The 26,984-nt window shown below is 37.8% G+C and overlaps 2 protein-coding genes across 2 annotated transcripts; both read left to right on the top strand.

Annotated features, from left to right (window-relative positions):
- Positions 1 to 338: 338 nt before the first annotated feature.
- Positions 339 to 14,991, top strand: LOC764478 (scavenger receptor cysteine-rich domain superfamily protein). The gene is made up of 7 exons (XM_030999234.1): positions 339 to 680; positions 5,533 to 5,853; positions 6,416 to 6,757; positions 7,463 to 7,771; positions 7,873 to 8,199; positions 13,064 to 13,384; positions 14,984 to 14,991. The coding sequence occupies exons 1-7, from the start codon at positions 587 to 589 to the stop codon at positions 14,989 to 14,991; spliced, it is 1,722 nt and encodes a 573-aa protein (XP_030855094.1). The 5' UTR covers positions 339 to 586.
- Positions 14,992 to 18,565: 3,574 nt separating this feature from the next.
- LOC105440510 lies at positions 18,566 to 26,660 on the top strand. The gene is made up of 2 exons (XM_011670757.2): positions 18,566 to 18,829; positions 25,812 to 26,660. The coding sequence occupies exons 1-2, from the start codon at positions 18,598 to 18,600 to the stop codon at positions 26,147 to 26,149; spliced, it is 570 nt and encodes a 189-aa protein (XP_011669059.2). The 5' UTR covers positions 18,566 to 18,597; the 3' UTR covers positions 26,150 to 26,660.
- Positions 26,661 to 26,984: the final 324 nt, after the last annotated feature.

The following is a 26,984-nucleotide window of genomic DNA, read 5'->3' as shown; positions in this document are numbered from 1 at the left end:
GATTGATTTCATATATCGTGCGTTGGAAGCCGCTGCGTCAATGTGAATAAAACCTGTCTAGCTCTCACTCACCAAAGGATTATGACGAGGCAATATGAATAAATTATGAGTCATGTCATTAATAGGCCTGCATTGAGATATGATATTGAACATGATGATGGTAAATGAGAAGGACTATCATGCTCATATAGAAACGCAAATCGTCCATCCATATTCGTGCAATACAAATTAATCAAACAGCGAACTCTAACCAGGGAGGTGAGACATAATAATTGTCTCACCCACTGCTAAGAAACCTCATGAAACTGCCATTAATGAGAACCTTTTACCGTCTTTTTCTTTCAGAGTGGGTCTTTTGATAGAGAGGGCTTGTGTTTAAAATGGGTTCCCCGTTTGAATAAGTATGGCGCTATGAAAACACATCTTCAATCTGTTAAATAATATGAAGCGGAAGGTGATGAGTAATTCAATACCTGTGTATGGCCTCAACCCTTTGACTTGGGTTGGAAAGACGACCTGACTGTGATAGAGGCATACTACGATGTTGGGTACTCAGTGGTGCTGATGTGTGGGGTATAACACAAAGATGTCTGCCATTCATATATTGCATTATTCTCTCATTGTAGGAACATGCTTTGTCTCTCACTATGCTGTAGCACAGAATAATACAGTCGGGCAAGGTAAGTGTATATTCAATTTCATATTGTGCGGTTAGTCAGTGCAATGCTAAGTATAGGCGCATGTACGTGCCCCGTTTTCGATGTATAGCTGCATCTATATGCACGAATCTGGCAGTATAGACGGATGTCGCATGTACTGTGTACCATGGGGAAATCTGTCACTTCCACGAACGTGCAGTACTGGTATAGTCTCCTCTGTGTTTAGTACCCCAGTCAAGAGTAGCCGCTTGCTTCAGTTAGCTCCCGGTTGATTGTCGATCATATATCCACTGAAATGTAAATATTTAAATCAAGAGACACCAAGGAATGTATGTAGGATAAATGCCTATCTGCATCCACAGTGATATTATAAAATGGGTGCCCTCAATTTGTTATTTATTCAACATTTTGATCATAAAATGCAGTAATTGTAAAAATATCATTGCACGTATAACGCGCTAAAAATTAGAGATATTTCTGCAAAGCGCTTTAGGACATCGTAGATGTATGCATGGAGCACTATAAACCCAGAATATGATTTAGGTATATGCATGCCTTAGCCTTATTGCAGGCATAATATACGATCTGATTATCGCAGGATGTATTAGTTTCCTTTTCCAGCTAGGCATTGTTCTAGAGCTTATCATCTGGATGCAGTTTGACTATATTATATCCGATTGGTATACAACATGTATGCGTGTGTTGATAAAGGGAAATCCAACCTTTGAAATAAGTCCATTTGTATATGAAAGAAGAAAAATAAGAGAAACAAAATGGCGCAAGTTTGAAATAAATCGGACCAGAAATAAGATAATTCAGTGTAAACCTTGAGATAACTATACATTCATGCGATCGTCAAATTGGTAAGATCGTCTGTAGATTGAATTGTTCACGTTGTCATTTACAACCGTTTAATTGTCACTTGGACAAAACTATCTTTCATTGCTATTTTCTCCCCTAAGTGCTTTCTCCCTTGGGGCACTACCCAAGATAAAGATATTATTAGAGGTCTTCTTAAAAAGAAATTCATACGAAACAGAATTTTAAACTAGATGTTTCAGTCATTTTGTTGGTTGAAACAAACGGGAAAGTTGTCCGGCACTACGTCACATAGACAGTATCGATTCAGCCAAGTGTCTAATTGTATAATTATAACAACTTTCCCCAAATCATAGCTTTTTTTTTTGCAAGCCATCATTTAGAACAGTTCAATTCAAATAGTGACATACATAGAACTGCTTACAGAAATCATATGTTTGAGATGCAGGGGTAATAAGTTGGCTGCCGCTTTGCATTGTTGCCTCTGGTTGCACAACAGCCAATCATTATGCAACACCATAACCATCATAATGCAGGTCAATGGTATATGTACCACTCTGACATTACTATCCCAATCAAGATGGCAAATCTCAGGGGGAAATGGTTTAAAAGAAACTGCAAACTTTGGAGAGATTGCTTCCCTTGCTCAGTAATCAATAAAGAATAATTTCAAGATTCTTTTTTAACTGGCTGACAATTCTTAATAAGATTTATTTTGACGAGTGGATGAATTGACCGTGGCGCAATTTCAGCCTGTAGAATCCCAACCCTCCTATCCTTATCTTGTATCGTTGTTGTTCTTTGCTCTTATCATTATCATCATTTGTATTATTAGTATTATTATTATCATCTTATTCATTCATTTATTGTTTGTTTATTATTATTATCATATATCACCATCAGTATCACCGTCATCATACCCATCGTCGTTGATTCGTTTCTGGTTTTCACATCTACGAATTAATAACACTATGATAATTAGATTAGCCCTCACTGCAGGCCCTTGATATATATTCAGCTCATGGATGCTATGAACGCGTGTAAGTAAAGTGCGCAAAGCAATAAGCGTGTAGAGTCTTTATCGATCCCTGTCTGTGTGCCTGCATGCTATTCATCATGACAATATTGAAACTGCGGAAGGAGGGCAGTTCCCCCCTCTCACATGAAGCATGAAGTCTAGGTATAATCCCCCAGTTATGGAAGCGGTCAATAATTATCCCTATCCCAAAAGGTAAACAAACGAAAGAAATGAATGATTTCAGACCCATATCCCTTACATGTAGCATAATGAAATGTTTAGAGAAGATTGTGTTGAAACACCTCATGAGGCAAGTTGGGGATCAGATAGATGTGTTGCAGTTTGCTTATAGGGAAGGTAAAGGTGTAGACGATGCAATTTTGACATTTCTCCGTAATATATATAATCACATGGACCACGTTGGTAATTCTGTAAGATGTTTGTTTGTCGATTTCTCAAGTGCATTCAACACAATTGTACCGCACATACTGATTAAGAAACTAATTGAGATAAAAGCACACCCTATCCTCATTCTATGGATACAGGATTTCCTAAATGAAAGTGAACAATATGTTCACTTGAGAAATGTAAACGCTAAAGTGAAATTCATCAGCATAGGAGCCCCTCAGGGCTGTGTCCTCTCTCCAGTATTATTTTCTATTTATACCAGTAATTGTATAAGCACATCACCAAAATGTCAAATGATTAAGTATGCAGATGATACTGTAATCTCAGGTTTTATGTCAGACACCAGAAGTGAACAAGATTATGCCACCTGTGTAAACAGATTTGTAACGTCTCGAAGACAAAGGAAATGATTATAGATTTTAGGAGAAGTCCACAAGCAAGACCACCGTTTATTATTCAGGGGTCGGCTGTGGAAAGAGTTGACAGTTATAAGTACTTGGGAACAACGGTATCTGATTCACTCGACTGGTCATCAAAATGTTACCTTGCTTAGAAAAAAGTGCAATCAGAGAATGTACTTCTTGAGAATGATGAGAAAGATGCATGTAGACAAAACAATTCTGACTCTATTCTACAGATCATTGATAGAGAGTGTAGCTACATACAACATAATATGCTATTTTGGGAATGCAACTCAAAAAGATAAGAAGAAGTTAGACGGTACGAGGAGAGTAGCACAACGGATAATTGGCAGTAGCCTACACGCAGTATCCACACTGTATGAAGAAAGAGTAGTTGCTAAAGTCAAACGAATCATGAACGACCCCACCCACCCGCTTCACACTAATTACAATTACAATAGGACAGGCTTTCGTCTGTGTGTGCCCAGGTCTGCACGAGTGAGAACTCGGCAATCATTCATAGCAAACTCCATCCATATGTACAACGGAATGTCTCGAAGACCCAGTGTTGTACTTTAATATCATATTTAATCTAATTAATAATTCCCAAATTGGTTTAAGACGAAAATACATGTATGGGTAGATTGGATACCAAACCGCCTCAGTATATCAGTATATTTATATTTACCTCACCTGTTAATTCGTTTGATCACCTGACACCTCCTCTTGCTCTGCTTCATTTACTATATGTTAACTATTGTTCTGAATTAGTGTTTATAAAACAACATTCGATCCTCTGTTAATCTGTGCTTAATCATATGTTAAACCTTGTTTATTCACTGTTAATGTCTACATTTTTGTAAATTTATTAGTAAATGTTAATCTGTATATGTTACACCAGTTAAAATCAAATATCCAGAAATGGACAATAAATACTAAATTGAATTGAATTGAATTGAAAGCTGTATCATCAATTTCAATCGTAAACGAAAATTTGTACTTGTCGATAATATTCTTATTTTGATATTCCCTTTCATATATCTTTAATATGAATTTAATGTATAGTTCATTTTTTAAATCTTATATCAAAGCAATCAAGCGGAGTGCGCACAAAATTAGGGGATGAACCAGTATTTTAAGCGTCAGGAATAATCCGTTGAATCAAGAGAAAGGAGTATACTCCTGCCCCATCCCATCCCCCCCCCCTCCCCGAGGAAAAAAAAGGGTGGTGGGGGGCTCTGCATACTTTTTTTCTGCATAAAACCTTTACATTTTAATGTGTGAAATTAGATATCTCATTAGCTAGAAAATGTTCACGTTTTGTAGTTTGGAACCTGCATTTAAGCACGCCTTTATAAGTTTTTATTGTAAGTCTGAGTTTACTATCGACCTCCTTTTTTCTTTTTTTCCTAGTAGTAAAGTAGTAGTAATGACCCTAAAGCCTCACTATATAGCTCTTGTAAACACACAATGGAATATCTGCCTATTTACGATTGTGTATCCCACAGTTGACAGATCATCTTTAATTTAAATTTAAAGTATATTATGCGAGGGACAATAGTGATCAATCGAGGATAGTTTTGATATTTGAATAGTTGGAGCATCATAGAGCTGAAATATAGTGTGGTCTATAGCCTTAAATTATAATTTTCTATGCACTTATATTTTGTAGAACCCCCCCCCCTCCCCGTGATTGCCACCCCTGCTGGCATTTTATTATAGTACAATGTTGAAACAAAATTATGATATTTTAAAAGCCTATGCTTAAAAGGGCTAGTTAGCGTAAGAGAGGAAGGCCTACTCAAGGTGAAATAAATCTTGGTTTACTTTATATATATTTCAAAAGAAAATAATTAGAGGTGCTGACCGCTCCACCACCCACCTCCTTGGTTACATTCTCTATCCTACTAAAACTTTGATAAAAGGTGAGAAGAACTTATACATTCGCTCTTTCAGAATTATGAAGTAAGAATTGTATACTTTGTTGAGGTAAGGCGAAACAGATCTAGACAGGGAGTGAGATGCAGCTTCTGTACCGTACAAATGAAAGAGTATATGGTGTAATAAAAGTGATTACATTTCTTTTTTAATGATTAGAAGTGTTGTGGTCTGCATGTGGAGACTGATCCAGAAGGTTCGGGATTCAAATCCCCTTGACTTTCTAAGACTGTTTCGCACGATTGTTCACATAATAAGATCGTTGTTGTTTCTATTCACTTTGATGTAGCCCCGTGGTCTGTTCGTCTGATGGGTGGTATCTATGAATCTGAAGGGCGGGTTGAAGTTTTCTATGACAACCAATGGGGTTCTATATGTGACAGCCTGTGGAGCATCGAGGACGCCAATGTTGTCTGTCGGCAGCTGAATTACAGTGGAGCAGACCTAGCATTGGTGGCGGGTCAGTACGACGAAGGTCAAGGTGTCGTCCTGTTTAGTAACATGGAATGTAATGGAATGGAGAGCAATCTTTCAACTTGTAAATATGATCTTGTGGATGTTACACATTGCGACCATTCGAGAGATGCTGGTGCCGTGTGCACGAGTCAGGGTAAGGTTCAATAAGGTTTATAAAACAGTAATATTGAAATACAAAGATGAACAAGAGTGTCGTACAGAAAGATGAAAACAATTCCCTCGTTTTCTTTCTTTTTTTGAGTAATCTTTTGCCTCCTATTTTGTCGATACAGCTTTGGCACCGAAGGGTTAGAATTGTCAATACTCCCAGAAAGGGAACTATTTGCACAAAATAATGTTAACATGTCTGGACTTTGGAGAGGCAGAGTTTGGAGAGCCAAGAAAGAAACTCCATAATTATGCAATATGGTCAAGGCTCGACCTGACACAAGATGGAATTCCTTGACTTGATGCACCTGGTGAATGTCAGAAGACAATCTTGAACAGTATGGCACTGGTTCTACGTTGTCGTAATTATGTACTGGTCATGTTCTGTATTAAAGATCCATTTGTGGAGGTTGTGCCTCTAAATCATGAGAAATTGTATGATGTAAAACAAATATAACTCTTTGCAATATATTTCATTATGGGATACAATCATTCAGTATATATATATATATATATTTTTTTCTTTCTAATTGAATATACATCTACAGGAAGTCTTCGCCTAGCCGGTGGGTCTGTACCTGGAGAGGGTCGCGTGGAGATTCTGGGAGAATCTGGAGACTGGGGTACAATATGTGATGATGGATGGGATAAGACCGACGCAGGAGTAGCATGTAGACAGCTAGGATACCCAGATGCTTTAGAAGCCATAGTCAACGTAGGTTATCCCAACACACAGCCAGTCTTTGGTTCGGGATCTGGTCCTATTCTTCTTGATGGACTCCATTGTGAAAGTGAAAAGCGACATTTAAGAGATTGCCGGGTCACAAAACAATGGGGAATTCACGACTGTACTCATGGCGAGGATGCAGGAATAAAATGCGACATGGGACGTAAGTTCCTCCTACATTAAAACATCGTCTATTTCTATTTTCAAGATTAAAATCATATGAAAAATAACATATCCCAATGAAGTTACAGATCCTGTCTATTTCATTTAATTTACAAAGAAAGTAACATCTCTTTTTAATTTTTTTTGAAGCATTGATCACTTTGGCCAAATTCAGTACCTCTACTAACATATGGTTTTTAGCACACGAGTGGTTCATCGGGAGATGTTTGCTCTAAACCTTTTGTTGCTCAGCCAATACAACGTGATATTTTGATCATCATCGAAACAAATGCTAACAAATGCGTCCATTAAAAGTATGGAAAAAGTATTTGTTGTTTCTATTTGTCCCTGACATTCTCATCACAACTTCCATTGTACTTGAATTCTCCTACTTTCCGATGAAAACAGTATTGATTAGATTTGTAAACACATTGTATACTTTTGTGAGAAGAAATTGCGATTGACTTTCAATTCAGTTTGATTCAAGGATATCATGCCAATAGTCTTTCAGAGGAATTCGAGGGTTAATACCTTATAATGAGAACACTAGCATATATTTCATCTAGAGATCTATTACCTTGTAACGTACACTGACGCATCAAAGAAATATTGCCATGAAAACACGAGGTCTGTTCAAATAAATTGTATGTACCATCCGACTGTTTTACAAGACAGCTCTTTTCTTTTGTCTCATCTTGAATTACAGTTACCCGACTTGTAGACGGCGATTTTGACGATGAAGGCCGCGTTGAAGTTTACTATGGGGGTAAATGGGGAAAAATCTGTTCTACCAATTGGACCATTGATGATGCCCATGTTGCATGTAGAGAACTTGGATTCCCTCTCGGAGCAAGGAACACGAAAATATTTGAGGGAGGCGATGGACCTTTTCTACTGGACGACATGAAATGTCAAGGAGTTGAGACCCATTTAGCCGATTGTGAATCTTTAGGATGGGCCAACAACCAAAACTGTGATGCCAACCTTAACTATGGTGCAGGCGTTGTGTGTAATGGTAGGTCAATTAATATGACATTTTTTATGCTAAAGACTACTTAACATCTGAGTCCTATGTTAAACGACCTTTTCTATTTATATTTGTATGTCATAATACAGATCCTTCGGCCGTTGTGAGACTCCTAAGTGGATCAAGCAGCTATGAAGGTGTAGTTCAATACCAAAATAGATCTGAACTTGGTTTGATATGTGATCCTGATTGGAGTGATAAAGAAGCAGATGTGACCTGTCGACAGCTAGGATACCAGTACGGAAGAAGTGAAAAGCCAGTTTCACTTGGACCATTATCTGGAACCATCTTTTACTTGGACTATCACTGTAACGGAACTGAAGAGCAGATAGGAGATTGTGTGTATACAGTAAAGTCGAATGATGTCCAATGTAACCCTGATCACATCGCACAAGTTTTCTGTGGACCACCGATAGGTGAGAATCTTGCATGACTGTGCTAAACCAATACGTCTTATCAAAACTCAGTCCTTTATCAAATCCTACTGCTACAAGGTCGAGCGTACTAATACTGACTTGACAGTCTTTCCCAATCAGTTCTATTTTTGTATATCTTTGTGAGTTATGTGCTAAACCAGTGTCTGTCTCTAAATGATCTATGCAATTCATTATCAGGCGATCTCTCGTGCCTTAATGTGGTCCAATAAGAGCAGTCGTGAAATTATTTCACTTTGGCATCTCAGGAAGAGCCAGTTTTCTCTAAATCTGGCTGATATTGATGTTGGATCCCTATATAAATCTGTTTTTTGTCATTTAGGATGACTCGTGCTTAGGAATGGTTTTAGTAGACATGCCGTATCCAATTGTATTTGTCCAAGTTTCTGGTTTCCTTTGGAGCCCCAGAGAATCTGACTTTCAACTCCCCACTGAGATCGGATTTCCATGTCTGAAAGCTTATTCAGTGCTTCCAAGGATTGATTTTCTTTCTCATATTGACCGATCAATACAAAAATGAAAGGTTTTCACCTCCTTCCGTATCTGAATTATTTACTGTATACTCTATGTTGAAATAATTGTTACATATATCATGTATATATACATTGTGATTTATATTGTGCTGTTGAGAAGGAAATAAATGTTAATAAATACAATACAATAATACTTCAACTTAGTCCTATATAGGTGTAAACTAAACTTATCTTACCGACCGTCATCGAGGTTCTACATCATAAATTCTTACTACGTAGGCCTCCTCCTAGAGACTCTACTCTTTACTACGAAGCTTTTTCGACATCTTAATTTATTGCACAAACTATTATTGGCAAAATTGAAGAGCATACAGTTATATGCCACCACAGATGAAATTCATGTTTTGCTGACATGCAGTCCGTAAGCTAGAAGTCTTGAGCTCGAATCTATAGGAAACAATAAATATTGGACTACAACAGCTGGATTTCAACTAAACTTAGCTATATGGGTATTCTACAACACCCACCATTTCGAGATGATGCAGTTATTTATAAACAAAAAGAGGCTCGTCACTTTACCGACCCCGCCAGCTATCTGTTCACTGAATCTCTGTACATAAAGAAGTAGCTTAAGCCCCCATCATACCAAACTAGTTCTCACTACGTTCTCGAAAATGTTGCCAAACGGCCTCAAACTGTGTGCGAACGGAGTTGAACGTAATAGCAACTGTTTGCGACCTGTTTAAGGACTTTATGGACGGGCTCGGACTGGACTCAGGTCTCTAAAACGATCCTAGTTCGTTCATTAACAGTCTACAATACGTCCAATTCGTCTGTACCTGTCCACAGTCAGTTCATATCAAGTTCAGATCGGATAAATTTGGTATTTTCAAGCAGTCCAAACCATTTTTACTAGTTCGGAACTTGTTCTAACTAGTTTATAACCCAACTACCCCGTTTAGAGACAGTTCAACTCGTCCTCATCTTGTTTTTCGTGCGTTTCGAACGCGCTTCTATCGTGCTTTGCAATCCCGTCCTGGTTCGAGGGCCTTACAAACCCAGCGCGTTCTTCCTCATTGATGCTCGACCACATCACGTGGTTACACGTTCCTAGTAGGATCGAAGTACGGCAATTCCGTTCATAGTATGGCAATTCCGTTTGTAGTACGTCCATCTCGTTTTAAGTACGTTGTCACTCCGTCCAATTGCAGGACGGGGATAATTTTGAACAGGCTCAAAGTTCACCCTTCCCGTCCATGCCAGTCCGAGCCCGTCCATGAAGTCCTTAAAAATATCGTATATAGTTGCTAATACGTTCACTCCGTTCACACACAGTTTGAGCCCGTTTGGCAACATTTTCCAGAATGTAGTGAGAATTAGTTTGGTGTGATAGGTGCTTGACTTGAACGTCTTGATCTGCAAAGCCAAAAGCGTTACAGTTGAAGGGGAATGAGAAATGGCAAGAACGCTCTGGGCTTTTATAACTCCCGAGTCAGGACGGGATTGCACACGCTCTAGGAGCGCGTTCGAACGCACTCAGAACGAGATGAGGAAGAGTTGAACTGGCTCTGAACGGAGTGGTCGGGTTAAAAAAAAAACTAGTTAGAACAAGTGGCGAACTAGTTAGAATGGGTTTGGACGTATTGGGAACGAGGTAGAACTAGTTAATAATGGGTTTAAACTAAATACGGACTGACTTGAACTGCCTAATCTACCCGATCTGAACTTAATATGAACTGGCTGTGGACGGGGAACAAACGAGATGGACGTATTGAGGACTGTATACGAACGAACTAGGATCGTATTATAGACATTTTTTTACACATTCTGCCCCGACCACAACCCGTTTTGCGATTTTCTAGGACGGTTCCAGAACGTAGTGAGAACTAGTTTGGGTGATGGGGGCTTTAATGACACTGATCTGGCGGACCCGATTAACCGAGACGGTATTTGCCTTAATAGCCCCCAACACACCGAGCTAGTTCTCACTACGTTCTGGAACCGTCCTAGAAAATTGTGAAACGGGTTGTGATCGGGGCCGAATGTGTAAATAATGTTTACAATACCATCCTAGCTCGTTCATAAACAGTCCTCAATACTTCCATTTCGTCAGTTCATATCAAGTTCAGATCGGGTAAATTTGCCATTCCCAAGCAATCCAAGCCAGTTCGTAGTCAGTTTTAACCCATTATTAACTAGTTCTACCTCGTTTCCAATACGTCCTAACCCATTCTAACTGGTTTGCCACTTGTTCTAACTAGTTTTTAACCCGACCACCCCGTTCAGAGACAGTTCTACTCGTCCAGTCATCTCGTTCTTAGTACGTTCGAACGCGCTCCAATAGCGTGTGCAATCCCGTCCTGGCTCGGGAGCTATATAAACCCAGCGCGTTCTCGCCATTCCTCATTCCCGTTCAACGTCAACGCTTCGTGCTTTACAAATCAAGACATTCAAGTGAAGCCCCCATCACACCAAAGTCGTTCTCACTACGTTTTCGAAAATGTTGCCAAACGGGCTCAAACTGTGTGCGAACGGAGTGAACGTAGTAGCAACTATTTACGATCTTTTTTTAAAGAACTTCATGGACGAGCCCCGGCCCCCCCACTCAGTGTTATTTAGGGTACGCATATGCTCGTACCCTCTTTTTGAAAGCACCCCCTATCTGAGGACTGCCAACATTTCCGAACCCCTCTTTCGCGGGCTTTTCGCGGGCTTTTTATGCCTTGGAGACCATCCTAAATCAGGAAAAATGCTCAATGTACCCCCCTAAATTCGGAATAATTTCTCAGGAGTCCAAAGAGATGAGAGAAAAAAAGAAAAACACCCCCTTTTTAAAGAAATATCCGGGTGAAAAGTCAAATACACCCCTTTTTTTACAATTATTGGGCCGGACTTTGTCGCACGAAAAGTACCCCTTTACCGGACATTTTGGCAACACGCATGTGGTCATTCCGACCTCTGAGTGGGGGGGGGGGGGGGGGGCTCGGACTGGCTTGGACGCCAAGGGTGCTCTAGAACTTTCAGCCTGTTCAAAATTTTCCCCGTCCTGTAACTAGACGGAGTGACATCGTACTTAAAACGAGATGGACGTAGTACAAACGGAATTGCCGTACTTCGATCATACTAGGAACGTGTTACTAACCAGTTAGTATGATTTGGAGGTATTGTAAACGAGTTAGAACGAGTTAAGAACTGGTTTAAATTGATTACGGACGGGCTTGGACTGCTTTGAAATCGCAAATTAACCCGAGCTGAACTTAATGTGAACTGACAATGGACGGGGTGCAGACGAGATGGACGTATTGAAGACTTTATTTTCACATTCTGCCCCGACAATTGCCCGTTTTTACGACTTTCTAGGACGGTTCCGGAACGTAGTGAGAACTTGTGTGATGGGGGCCTAGCTGCTGCTAATTGATGCTCGACCACAGCACGTTGTACCACGTTCCTAGTAGGGTCGAAGTACGGCAATTCCGTTCATAGTACGGCAATCCTTCCTTATGTAGAACGTCCTCCTCGTTTTAAGTACATTGTCACTCCGTTTTATTGCTGGACAGGGAAAATTTTAAACAGGCTCAAAGTTCTAGAGCACTCTCCCATTTAGTCAGTCTGAGCCCGTCAATGAAGTTCTTAAACAGATCGTAAACAGGTGCTATTAGGTTCAACTCCGTTTGCACACAGTTTGAGCCCGTTTAGCAACATTTTCCAGAACGTATTGAGAACTAGTTCGGTGTAATGGTGGCTTTATCATCAATTCTTCTCATCAGGTCGGCGTTATATCATTAATTTTGATTGTCCTCTCGTTGAGATCTCTTAGCCATGCATTGACTTTCTGAGGACAGACCTTAATGATAATTTTTGACAGCCAAAAATGTTACACCCTCGATGTGGCGTCAGGTCAGAAGAAAGCCTGTGCCCATCGACAGACAGAATCACAAATTTATCGGTCTAATGTGACCACTGTTATAGTTATCGTTACATTTAGTTTATCTTATTTCGATGAGGTCTGACAACTCGTGCGATACTTCTACATTTCAGCCCCAAATTTTATGTGGTACTTTTGCTTAAAATATGGCTTATGTGATGATCTTAACCCTTACTCTACAAGACCAAAAAGAAGAACTAGTTTCAAGGGAAAAATTAAGACATGGAGTGGATTGACACTGCAAGAGTGTACTAGGATGGCAGAAACAGAGATGTGAGGAAAAATGCTGTGATCATCCTCGGACTAGGAGAATTATAATGATACAAACGTATAAAGATACAAACGAATATCACTAGAGATATTATTTCCGATAGAATATTCTAATTTGATGATTTGATACTAATTCTTACTTCTTTCGTTCTATGTGTTTATAATTATTTCGATTTAGACTTTGACCTACGAATGGTTGGGAGTGATTTCACTGAGCAAGGTCGTCTTGAAGTCTTTCTTAAAGGCGAGTGGGGGTACGTAGCTGCAGGATACTATTCCTCTATAGACCGTGATACAGTCTGTCGCCATCTTGGATATGCAGGTGCCTTTTACACCTACACGACTGAATTTGCTCGTTCTTCTCGTCCAATTCTTATAGACGATATATCATGTGGTGACAATGATATGAAGATAACTGATTGCTACATACTAGAGTTGAGCGGACCTCATTCAACCCAACAGGAGCGTGATGAAGTCAGTGCACTCTGTTTTCCATACGGTAAATATTCTTTGATTATCCAGTGTACTACTAGTATTGTTGTATTTGTTCTCATTTCATTAAATATTTTATATATATTGCATTTCATATTATTATATTTGAATGTTATATTGTTGTTTAAAAAAGTTGAATGTGAAATAAAGTTAACTGAATCGAACTATGTTAATAATACAAATATTGTTCAAGAAGTTATACGTATATCAAGCAAAATTTGTTTCATGACAAAGATACTATATTGAACGGCCTTTAGTGTGATACAATGATGTATCTCACGAGCGGATTACCATATTTCAAGAGTCGCTTATTGTTCCTATTCTTTTCTTGCTTAAATCATTTATTGTCTGCGAATTTCACACTTTTCTTCGACAACAACTAAATTATTTATACCCCCTTGGAAAGTGTTATGTTGTTAGTGTCTTGTCGTAACTCAAGAATGAAAGGTAGACTGTTCGAATTAGGGCCTTTGCTGATTACTTTTAGATGTAAGCTTCATTTTCTCATCGGAATTCTCAAGAAATGTAAATCGGGACTAATCAATGTTTCACATACTTACAAAACAAAACAAAAAATTACAAAAACAAAACAACAAATTACAAAACTTCTAAAGGTATGAATGATTTAGTTATTAACTGTATATAACTATAAACTATTGTAATTTACAATTTTACAAATTTTGAATGCCCAAATCAACACCTCCCTGGTGAATTCATGTTTTCATTTTCATTTTTTGTTCTTATGTAAAGGTACACGATTCCTTTGTCGTGATGTAAAGAATTCCCTAATATTTTGAAGCGCCTTGAGCATTTAATTAGAATGGATAATGGCGCTATATAAATGTCATGTACTATTATTATTACTAAAATACACAGGTTTTGTGTGAGTTCTACCAAAGCCTATACTGTACAGCATACACAGAATATTCTGAAATGATATACACTGTCGCTCATATAGATGGAATATTTTTGATTTACCCCAATTTATGGAATTATTTTAAAAATAATTAAAAATAATAGATCTAGATAATAGTATACATTCTCAGATTTTATCGAATAATAATTTGCCAATGTGTGTTTTGCGTGATTGCTTAAGCATGTTTATGCTACTATGCTTATCAACTAGGGGACCTACGCCCTTAAGTCATAAATGACAGTAATGAGGATTAATGCCCCACAAAAGGGCATTAATATAGCACATCGACACGGTTTTGATCCTGGGGCCTCACAGTTACGAGGCCATTGCTTTGTCACTGAACTATGACTGTGTGCCCATGCCTTGAGCCATAATGCATGGCCGTCCATAGGATTTTTTTATGTTGGAGACCGGGGTAAAATGCAATAAATTATTGAAAATTTATTGCATTTTCTGTTTTTTTTTAATTTATTGAAACTGCCCCCTACCCTAGCCCCCGCTGCGTACAGTCATGGTTCAGTGTCAAAGCAATGGCCTCGTAACTGTGAGGCCCCAGGATCAAAACCGTGTCGATGTGCTATATTAGTGCCATTTTGTGGGGCATGTCCTCACTATTCACTAATTATTTTATTTATATTCATGATATAAATTTCCTATTTACCCCCTAAGAATGTTATTTCTTCACTCCAGCATCCTAGTTAGAACGATAGTAATATGTTTGTGTGTGGATGCACTAATATAGAGTAAAAAAAATCAGTTAAATCATGAAAAAAATGTAACTTTTGATAAACTTTTTAGATAAAAATCAATAATTATGAATATGCAATATTAAGAAAATATTATCAATTCTTCAAAGTTCATAAAAGATTTTGTGCAATGTCATGCACGTAATATGATACAAATAATATAACCAGGGCAAATCAAGTTTCGGGGGATAAAAATAGAAATTAATGGGATCAAACTATATAAAGCAATACACCAGTTTACAGTTGTATCAGTGCGCATGCGCAGACTTGGGCGCCATTTTAAATGGTAAAACAAAGCCAATGACTTAGAGGTCATGTATTTATGCGTAAATTAAGATTGCGCCCATGCAAATGATGATGATATCACTGCTACATGTATGATATCATCATTTGCATGGGCGCAATCCTTAATTTATGCATAAATACCACTGACCTCTAGGTCATTGGCTTTGTTTACTCGCCAATTAAAATGGCGCACACAACTGTAAACTGGTGTATTGATAAATAGTGAGGACATGACGTCACAAACTGATAACCAAATTGGCAATTTGTGTAGTGATTTCCATTTTTCTATAGTTTTACATACCTTTTCAAAAATGCATAAACTTTCTTATCAGTTATCCGATTTTGCTCAAACTTTTTTTGATTGGTTTGTCTTGTTTTTTCTGCTTTTATTGAATGTAAGTTATTTGTGGAGTGGACTTGTACTTGAAGGGTCTCCAATTCCCCCACACCTATCCTATGTGTTTTAACTAATACGTGGTAATACACATTTTGCCAGGATACCGCCCTACTAATTGATATATTTGGTAAATTATTTACGATTTTTTTATCTATCCGGACTGGATAGATATTGCGTATTCCCATATACATCTTTCTGTAAACAGTGCTTGTAACTTTACCAAGACTGGGCCAAATTTCTTATCATGTTGATGATTCCAGAACCTTGCAATACACACCAATACTTATCTGCTAGATGATCAAGCTTTTCTGATCGATTACACAACGTTTCTTTCACAATGCAATCGCATGACCAGAACCGGTCTATACCTTCAAGTACTGAAAAGTTATCTAAGTAATGAGAGGGTTTATGTTGAGCCATTCTGTTCATAATTATTTCATATATTTGATTCCACAGAGAGTGTAGCAAACCACCCCGTGAGGTTCAGAGATGAGAACGGAGTGATCAATAGAAATTATGGAGTCATTGAGATATATCATGATGGAATATGGGGTCCAATTTGCGACTCTTTCTTTACCGAACACGAGGTGAGTTTATTGCTTTGGTCAAGGAAATGAGGCTCCTTTTTCTTAATTAAAAATGTAAAATGTGTTTTTTTCGTTCAATACAATGTAATTTTCCAATGAGTTTTGAATTTACCGATTGTAGTTACATTCCAGCTTGATATGTTGTTTCACAATAGAAATTTTAGATTTGGAGGGGAAAGTATTGCTATTATGAAACGACAAAAATAGCCCGCATATCTTTTTTTAATTTGCATTTTTTATATTGTTCACCTTGTATAACATTTTAGTGCAAGTAATGTAAATAATTCCGTAGGTATATTTTCAAACATGAGAGTTCCATAACACCCCCTTCACATACACGGAATTTTCTTATGGATCGCACAATTCATGGATCCTTACGATTTGGCCACTTTTACGACCGATTTAAGAGTTTTTACGAGCTATATACGGTTTATTACGGGTTATTACGAGTTATTACGATGTATATAATTATACGGCAAAATTCAATGATACGGTTTATTACGGGTTATTACGAGTTATTACGATATATATATATATATATACGGCAAAATTCAATGATTAGTACGAGTAGTCACGGATAACTATGAGCAATTTACGGGCATTTTACGACCTGTTTACGTGTTGCTACGATTATTTACGAGTCCTTACGATATTGCAGATTTTACACCTTTCCCCAAATCGTAAACAATATACATAAGAATACATAAAGAATATGTATCTATTTGTATGGTACTTAACTAAACGTTAAATGCTTGTAATAACTCGTAACAATCCGTAAAGCCATCGTAACACGACCCGAATGAAATCGTAAACAACGCTTAAGAACTCGTAATATTCCGTAAATAATCCGTAAACAAATCGTAAACTAACCCTAACTAGTCGTTAAGAATATTGTTACGAGTCACTATTTTATGGATTCTTGTGAGCAGTTGACGGATGTTTAAGTGTTGATACGAGCGGTTTACAATACTTACGGATCGTTAAAAGTTATTTACGGAAAAATTTATCCGTGGACTAAGGGGGTCAATCGTAAGAAGATTTTTGACATGTCAAAAACTTCGCCTCTCCTTCCACGGATCCTTAAGAGTGTCTGCGAGTTGTTGCGAGTTGTTACAAGTTATTTACGGATACCAGCGAGTTAACGGGTGCTTGCGACTGACTACGAGTTGGCGATCCGTAAGGACTCTTAAAGTTGATATTTATTGATTTTAAAAACTAAATTTATTTTCATTATTGCAAAGTTGAAACTTTGATTCGACAAGGTTATCAAAATTCAATGCTTGGAAACATTCGAAGTAATGATTATTATATTACACATAGCACCGGAAGAGCTCTCCGAACGCTGCTGAGATGTGTGAGATCACAGTATGGACATGACTTGCACAAGCAGACGATGCCCCATGACATCTCACACATTTTCAGCGCCTGTGTTTTCATCTTTTCTTGAGTTCTATCTCTTACTTCACTACCGTCAGGCTAAATGTATAATCTATTGCCTCACTCTTAACCCCGCACATGGTTTTATTTTGATGAAAAATGCAGCGATACAAAATAAAGGAATCTGTCGCTTGTAAACAAAATAAGACGCCATTGTATATTCAGCTGCACACACCGGGGTATGTTCGGCTTTTCAAGAGGGAACAAATGCCGTCCTTAATTTCATTCCAGGGGGTTTTCAATTTGAAAGTCTGGTTTCTTTGATTGTTAATTAACCCCTATCCTGTGTATTTACAAGCAAAAGATTTTAGTTATCAGAATCGGGTCATATCCTCTTTTGAATGGTTTGACATGCCATTAAATTTATATTCACTAAACTCATTATAATTTGACAAATAATAGCTTTGCAATTATGTTCATTCTCTATGGGATGTCGTCTGCTTGGGCAGTGTTGGTCCATATAGTGACGTCATTAAAACATCGTTATTTTTCCGGCGAATCTCTGGTATATCCCAGCTGCTATGCAGGTGGTTGTATTTGTATTTTTTATAAATCACCCGATATGTAGTTGACCTATAACTTGTACAATGGCCATCTGTTAGATTACCAGTTTCTAGTCATACATTAGTTGACATATTTGTGATTTTCTTTGAATTTCACCTTTAAGAAAAATCTGTGTATGTAAAGAAGGTATAAAAGATTTTGGATATGCAAAGAAATTTCAATTTTTAATTTGCAAATTTTCATATAATATTTCTGATTCATATAGTTTATTTTATGATAAAGCATATCATTTTATTTCTAACTTAACATTAGATCCTTTGTAGTCAGCTCGGTCATACGGATTTAACGATGGGCGGTACCTTAAGTAACAACGATGGGAAATACACGTCAAATGGTCCAATGTGGTTCCGCTTGTCATATTGTCCCCGATACTCCGGTTCATGGTATCGTTTTGACCATGACAAGATATATGAATGCAGACATGGTCCATGGGGTGAACCTGATCCTGACTCTTGTTCAAGGGATAGCGTGGCTACAGCCAGATGCGTCTATGTGGATCAGACGGATGACTATTATCCAGGTAAGTAGGAATCGTTGATTTGCCCATCGCGACCAGACAAATAATCACAATTACGTTGAGAAGCCGATCAGACATTAGTATACAAAAATGATGCACAGGTTTGAGTGCGTCGGTAGGGATTGTGTGCACAAGGTACCTTTGAATGGTTTGGACCCACGAGGCGCAGCCGAGTTGGTTTTAGACCAAATTCAAAGGTACCGCGTGCACACAATTCCACCGACCCACGAATTTAACCTGTGCATCATCTGTTTTATAAGATGGGGCCCCAAAAATTGTCAAAAATACAAAATTTTGTTATTTTACAGATTTACCGGATGCATGGCAAAATCATGCGTCCAGTAATTTTTTTTACCGGACGCATGATCTTTTTACCGGACGCATGATCTTTTACCGGACGCATGATCTTTTACCGGACGCATGATTTTTAAATTGTCATGAAATTATAAACAAAATGAACAAATTGTCAGTGCACATTAAACTGTAAACTTTTTTTTTTTAAATTAAAAAAAAATAAATTGTAGAATTTTTTTGGGGGGTTAACAGATTATAATTATCAAAAAACACACACAAAAAATAATTATCACCAAAACAAAAATTATCAAAAAAATCATTAAATTTTTTAAATATAATTTGGGTGTAATATTTGATCAGGAAATGTCCTTTCGTAGTCATATAACACATGTTCAACAGAGTGTAAGGTACCAATTACGTAATCTAAGTTTCATAAGAAAGTGTTTATCTAAACCTGCGGTTGAGATCTTAATTCATGCTTTAATTTCTTCTCGGTTAGATTTTGCATATTCATTGTTCTGTAACCTTCCAAAAAAGATGTCACAAAACTGCAACGACTTCAAAATTCTGCAGCCCGCCTATTAACATTCACTAAGATATCTGATTCCATATCACCAATTCTCCGTTCTCTCCATTGGTTGCCAGTTGAAAAAAGGACTATTTTTAAAAATATGTTACTTGTATATCATTCAGTTTACTCTCTTTCTTCCCCTACATACCTGAGCAACTCTGTTTCAAAATACAACCCCACACGCGTATCAGGACAATTACCCCCTGGACAATCACCCCACGAAAAATTACCCCCCGGAAAACTACCCCCCAAGGACAATTACCCCCTGGAAATTTACCCCCCGGAGAATTACCCCCCGAGGACAATTACCCCCCAAGGACAATTACCCCCCGGAAAATTACCCCCGGAGAATTACCCCCCGAGGACAATTACCCCCCAAGGACAATTACCCCCCGGAAAATTACCCCCCGGAAAATTACCCCCGAGGACAACTACCCCCGAGGACAATTACCCCCCCCGAGGACAATTACCCCCCGAGGACAATTACCCCCGAGGACAACTATCCCCGAGGACAATTACCACCCGAGGACAACTACCCCCGAGGACAATTACCCCCCCCCCTCGACACACCATTACCGCGGCCCGAGGAAAATCACACCCAGGGAATTTGTAACACTGTGACGTATAATGCGAGCTCCTCTTCAAATTGCTATTTAGAGAAAATGTCATGAACTTTCATTTTCTTAGTTATTTATGACGGAATAGATTTGTTTCGTACAGGGGTTGTGTATAAATTATATTTATATTCGTAGCTCACATTCAAAGCCCTCGTACCCATCTGCCAAATATTTTTGCTTGACGTACATGTATCCTCCTAGGAAGAGATTTCACCCACCCCTCTCGCTCTGTATTCATTCCACCTTTGTGAAGTTTGACTTAATATGCCACGTGTATTGAATCAAATTCAATTGCCAGAAGACGCATGTATCAAATCGAATTCAATTGCCAGTAGACGCATGTATCAAATCAAAGGACGGAATTTACATTTCTTAGAAATTTAAAAATACATTGCGCGCAGATGAGTACGCGTTAATACAGCTAGTCTCCCCCAAAATGGCCCAACAAAGAAATTAGGATGTAAGATATCATTATTTATGCATCCTCTGTAACTTTTCTAATCAGCTCATCGTATATTTGTCTTTGTATGTATAATGGGCCCTCATCCATGATCTATTCCAAAATTAAGGTTCTCTTCATGTTTATAAATGTAATGTAATATATATATATATATATTTCTATTGTCATGGTGAACTAAAATATGTTTTCTTGTACTGTAATTTATTTTGAAATAAAAATTGCCTTCGAGTTAAATATATGGTATGTACGGTGTCATATTTAAAGAAAATAAGTATCCGCACTTGGGTACATTTATCTCAATGATTTTGTAATTCCAGAGCAGCGTTTTTTCAACTGGGGTGCCGCAAGAGAATGTTAGTTACATGACAATTTTTTTTGGCAAACGTTGATTTTGTGAAAAACAAATATCAGAAACGGGTAGAGTATTTATTTTCATGAGAAAATAAAATGTAAACAAATAATAAAATGTCTTTCTTCCTCGCTCGCTGACAATATTTTGCGAATATATATATTTTATTTCGACATTCCATTGTTACCACACTCATCACAATTATAAACATGATAAATCAAGGCAACGAGAGGCCCGAATATCCTCATATTCGTGTATCAAGGTCATGACCGAATATTTCAATTTATATTCGTGTACATTCGGCGGTGAGGCGCCCGCATACCTTAAATCTGTGCTAGTGTGTTGATTACAACATTATGTTTTACCATTTTGAAAATGTCTTGTCCTTGTTTTTCTTGCTCGTTCACTAAATCAAGAAACAAATGTGCCCATACGTGTGTACATAGCACTTGACGAGTGCCAGAGTGATGCAAAATAAATAGTTTGTGAAGAATTTAAGATTGGGCGAAACTTTTCATTTCTTAAGAGGGCATCGTGTCGAACAAAAAGTTGAAATAACGCAACACAAGAGAAATCCTTCGTAGAAAACAGCAACCACAGTGTTGTTGCATACATTATAGTTAAAGAAAAATGTGTAGTAATGAGGAAGATCACGCGCAAGTATTTGAACGAATGTGGGTTCATGCACGGGATTTTATGGGCTCGTAGCCTTCACAGCATCTCTCAACGTGTCAGATCGTATTTTGCTATTGAATCCTGATTGTCCCCGGGGGGGGGGGGGGGGGGAATTGTCCTCGGGGGCGGGTAATTGTCCTCGTGGGGTAATTCCTCAAGGGGTAGTTTTCCGGGGGATAATTGTCCTTGGGGGGTAATTCCTCAAGGGGTAGTTTTCCGGGGGATAATTGTGCTTGGGGGTAATTGTCTTCGGGGGTTGTTGTCCTCGGGGGGTAATTGTCCTCGGGGGTAGTTGTCCTCGGGGGGTAATTTTTCGGGGGGTAGTTTTCCGGGGGGGTAATTATCCTTGGGGGTAATTGTCCTCGGGGGGGGGGTAATTTTCCGGGGGGTAATTGTCCTTGGGGGGTAATTGTCCTCGGGGGGTAATTTTCCGGGGGGTAATTTTCCGGGGGGTAGTTGTCCTTAGGGGGTTATTGTCCTCGGGGGGTAATTCTCCGGGGGGTAATTCTCCGGGGGGTAATTGTCCTTGGGGGGTAGTTTTCCGGGGGGTAACTTTCCGGGGGTGATTGCCCAGGGGGTAATTGTCCTAGAACCCCCCACACGAAGTCTTCGCTCCTCATCAGACACACTATTAACTTAATACACCCAGAATAAAACATGATTGGGGTCCAAAACTGTGGAATAAGCTTCCTCTAAAATTACGTCAACTGTCATCGACAGAAACATTCAAATTACAACTAAAAACCTATTTGTTTCTTTCGTTGTAATTATTGCAATATTCCTAATTTACTATGTCTAGGAGAATTCCGCATTTGTTTTTCGGTTTATTGTTTTTTCTTTCGTATGCCTGTTGCATGTACTCTTTTCTAAGCGCCATGAGCACCGAAAGGTGGACCTGTGCGCTATACAAGTAGCTACTATTATTATTATTATTATTATTATTTAAAAAAATATATAAAAAAAAGAAAGAAAGGATATCGGTGGTATCGATCGCCGATATCGCGTGCATCCAGTAAAAATAATTACATGGTAATTGACTAATCAGATTGCAGGGATTCTTCTACCCATCTTATAATATGTATTATGTATTGCTGGCATACTTCAACATATAATATTCGTATAACTCTGCTATCAAGCATTATGACGGAAATTAGTCCATACCACTGTTGTTTAATTCATTGTGCTTCATTTAGCAATCAATGTTTGTACGCTGTCACTCGTTCATTCGGGGTCAAATATCGCTGCAATCACTGACGCAGTCTTATGTCAAATTATATCGCGTGTCTAACGGGCATAATGCATACGTTAACAAGACGTCATTTGCTGACGCGTCGTGTCTAACGGGCATTATGCATACGTTTACGAGACGTCATTTGCTGACGCGTCGGGTCTAACGGGCATAAGACATACGTTTACGAGACGTCATTTGCTGACGCGTCGTGTCTAACGGGCATAATGCATATGTTTACGAGACGTCATTTACTGCACATCTTTTCTACTGGGCATAATGTAAGTTACGAGACGTCATTGATTGGGTGTGGTCTTTGACGAGCATATTTGATTTGATTTGATTTATTGATTTCTGCATCTTTTTTTTTCTTTTTTCATCATACATTTTCATGAACATAATATGGTTTGATACAATATTTTAAGTGTATATAATTTTATACAGATAATGAACGAATTTAAACAAATATATTGAATGCATAATTAACATACATTAGATGAAAGAGGGCTACAGAAATAAGCAAAGTAGCTTGACGTGCCCGCAGCCCTCAACTTAGATACAACAACAATAACAAATACAAATAGAAAAGACTGACTTGCAGAGAAGAAAAGGAAAGGGGAGAGAAGGAGCGTTGGTAATAACACAATAAATCTCGTACATCTGCTGATTGAATGCAGGTTCATTCATAAAATGGCTAAACGATGCTAGGTCATGGACGAGTACACATCATTATTGAATATACAGTCACTGTACACACGAACATGAATACAGTGCAATTACACACGACATGATCAATACTTAGACAATAACATAGTTTTAACTGCCTTCTTAAATTAATACAATGTCCTAAGGTTTCTTATTACAATGGGCAGAGAGTTCCAGATGTCTGGGCCGGCGTGTCTTATGGATTTGAGAGCCAATGCGGTTTTAGGATTTCTTAAATGGAATTTTTCAGTTTGCCTTGTAGGGTAGGAGTGGATGGTTTTCAAATTAAACAATGGGGGGGAATATGAAGGTAGTAGACCATTTTGTAAACGAAACATGAAAAGTGCTATTTGTAGAATATAAATATCATCAGCTTTTAGAGTTTTTAGTTTTGAAAACAAGGGATTGGTGTGGTCGCGATAGGAAGAATCAGTACATAATATACGCATTGCTTTCTTTTGTAATAGTATAATGGTGTCAACGTTACTTTTCGAATTTGCCCATATAATGTTACAATATGAAATATATGGCAGTATTAATGAATTATATAACATAAACAAGATATTTGAAGGGACATAATATTTCAATTTACAGAGAATACCAATATTACGTGAAATAGTATTAGAAATATATTGCACATGATTATTCCATCTCAGATTTTCATTGATCAAAACACCAAGGAATTTTGTGCTATCCTTTTTTTCCAATAATTCACCATCCAAAGTAATTTCAATGTTCGGAATATCATTATTTTTTCTGTTCTGAAAGTATATTGTTTTCTTTAAATTAAGAGACAGTTTATTACTTCTAAACCATTTTGATAATTTTGGTAATTCAGCGTTAATATTTCTTAAAAGGATCTGAAAGTCTGAATTGGACCAAAATAAATTGGTGTCATCAGCAAATAAAATATATTGTAGTGCATTTGATGAATTATAAATATCATTTACATATATCAGAAATAACAACGGGCCAAGGATTGACCCTTGTGGCACTCCACACGTTATAGATAATAATTCTGATTCATTTGAATCATAACATACATATTGTTTTCTATTTGTTAAATAATTTTTAAACCATTGTATAGCAACACCCCTCAATCCATAGTATTCCAATTTACGTATAAGTATTGTATGGTCAAGAGTGTCAAATGCCTTGCTCAGATCCATGAATACTCCAATAACATGCTTATGATCAGCTAAGGCATTTGACACTCTATCAAATAATTGTAACAATGCTAACTCCGTTGAATGAAATTTTCTAAAACCATATTGATTTTCATACAATAGTTCATTTTTTGTTAGAAAATCATACAGTCTATTATAAGTCAGTCTTTCTAAGACTTTAGAAATACTTGGTAAGATAGAAACAGGTCGGTAATTTTAAACTAGAGAAGAGTCGTCTTTTATGTATATTGCAATTACTTTTGCTATTTTCAGTGAGTCCGGAAAGACTCCTGTTGTAAGTGATAAATTACAAATGTGTACTAGAGGCGTTGCAATACTTCCTGCTATTTGTTTTAAAAAGTGCGTACTCATCTCATCATGACCACAAGAATAACTTATTTTCAATGAATTGATAATATTCAAGATTTCAAAACAGTTTGTAGGCATAAAGAAAAACGACTTATCACATGGATTTGAAAGGAATTGTAAATAATCTGAACCATTGGAAATTATTTTCGATGCCTGAATAGGGCCTACATATATTGAGAGAGATTTCTTTCTTTCTTTAAATGAATGCAAGGTGAGCAGTGCAAACATTGCGTTTAATTTACTGGTGCCTGCTCTGATTACAGTCACAGGCATAATACGAGGTTACAACCATTGAAGTGAAACATCGGGTACACACGGTATACTACAAACGCTCAAACCTATGTGGCTATGAGTCAAAATAATACACAGATTTGTAACGTTTTACACGGCAGATCACAAGGTCATGTTTCAACCGAATTGTTTTTTGAAATAATTCTTGCAGAAATTTGGTCAATTTCATTTTGGTCCATACTCTAAGGAAGGGAATGTTTTGTTACATGAAGAAATTACAAGCTAAACTCTTATGAAGTGCTTTTGCTTTGCTGTTTCAGATGAAGATGTAAGTTGGCAACCCGGTCTCGGTGGATGGGAGGTTTTTCTCGTCGCCTTTGCTGTGGTTGGACCAATGTGTCTTATCATCGGTTGCTGCTATCGAAGTCGACGTTCTCAAACAATCATAGCGACGGGTACTCCTGCTACTTACACGTCAGCTACCAATGCTACGCATATTGATGGAGTATCCTCAGAATCTACAGACCCTGCTCCACCCTATGTTCCTCCATCCCCGGCTCCTGTCGAGTCTCCTCCTACATATGATTCTGTTACTGCACCAATGACTCCGGCTGATAACACCGATGCCTGTATGACAAATAATGCAGAGAAGTCATGAAATACACTGTTGGTCATTAAGGTGGAATGATTTGTTTTTGTTGCCCCAGTTTGTGGAATGATTGGCAATGTACCAAATGTATTTTGATAGAAATGCCGCTTCATAGTAAAAGATAGTATTGTGAACTAAATTATGTTGATATCGACATTGACTTAAGTACGAATACATGAACCTCTATAAATGACTTTCCAAAGGGTAAAGGGTTGAAAATTGCACATTTAAATATTCGTAGTCTTAGAAATAAGGTGCAGGATTTGCAATTATAGTTGAAACAAAATCCGTACGAAATATTCTGACCTTGTCAAAAACATGGCTAAGTGAAAACATTTGTAATTTATTGTTACATGGTTCGAGGCATGGCCAAACAGAGGATTTTTGTAACGTTGGGGATTGGGGTAAAATGCATTGAATTATTGATAACGTAATTGCATTTAATTTGTTGTCCTTTATTTGTGGGGACAGCCCCCTACGCTAGCTTTGTAACTGTGAGGCCCGAGGATCAAAACCGTGTCAATGTGCTATATTAGGTCCCTTTTGTGAGGCATTAATTCTCATTACTGTCAGTTATTACTTTAGGCGGTAGGTCCCCTAGTTGATAAGCATAGTAGCACACATATGCTTTAGCAGTCACGTAAACAAACACTTGCAATGTATTATTCCAAAACATATGAGAATGTATACTATTATCTAGATCTATTAAGAATAAATCATCGTCAAAATCCACCTTTATGACCAACAGTGTAGTACTTCTGGGAATGTGAGCCCTTTAAAAAAAAAAAAAGCCTGTGTTTCGGTGCGATATTTCCACCAAAAGGCTGAAAGAAGAATAATTTAA

Source organism: Strongylocentrotus purpuratus, unplaced genomic scaffold, assembly GCF_000002235.5.
Source record: "Strongylocentrotus purpuratus isolate Spur 01 unplaced genomic scaffold, Spur_5.0 spur5_scaffold_5, whole genome shotgun sequence".
Classification (NCBI taxonomy): Eukaryota; Metazoa; Echinodermata; class Echinoidea; order Camarodonta; family Strongylocentrotidae; genus Strongylocentrotus; species Strongylocentrotus purpuratus.
This window is presented reverse-complemented; position numbering and strand designations above follow the sequence as displayed.

Bases quoted from the DNA above. Each gene is read 5' to 3' on its own strand.
- LOC764478 (XM_030999234.1), top strand. From the start codon at position 587: ATGTCTGCCATTCATATATTGCATTATTCTCTCATTGTAGGAACATGC. The intron at 6,758-7,462 runs GTAAGTTCCTCC...CTTGAATTACAG, and splicing joins AATAAAATGCGACATGGGAC to TTACCCGACTTGTAGACGGC. The intron at 7,772-7,872 runs GTAGGTCAATTA...GTCATAATACAG, and splicing joins TGCAGGCGTTGTGTGTAATG to ATCCTTCGGCCGTTGTGAGA.
- LOC105440510 (XM_011670757.2), top strand. From the start codon at position 18,598: ATGGGCGGTACCTTAAGTAACAACGATGGGAAATACACGTCAAATGGT. The intron at 18,830-25,811 runs GTAAGTAGGAAT...TTGCTGTTTCAG, and splicing joins GACGGATGACTATTATCCAG to ATGAAGATGTAAGTTGGCAA.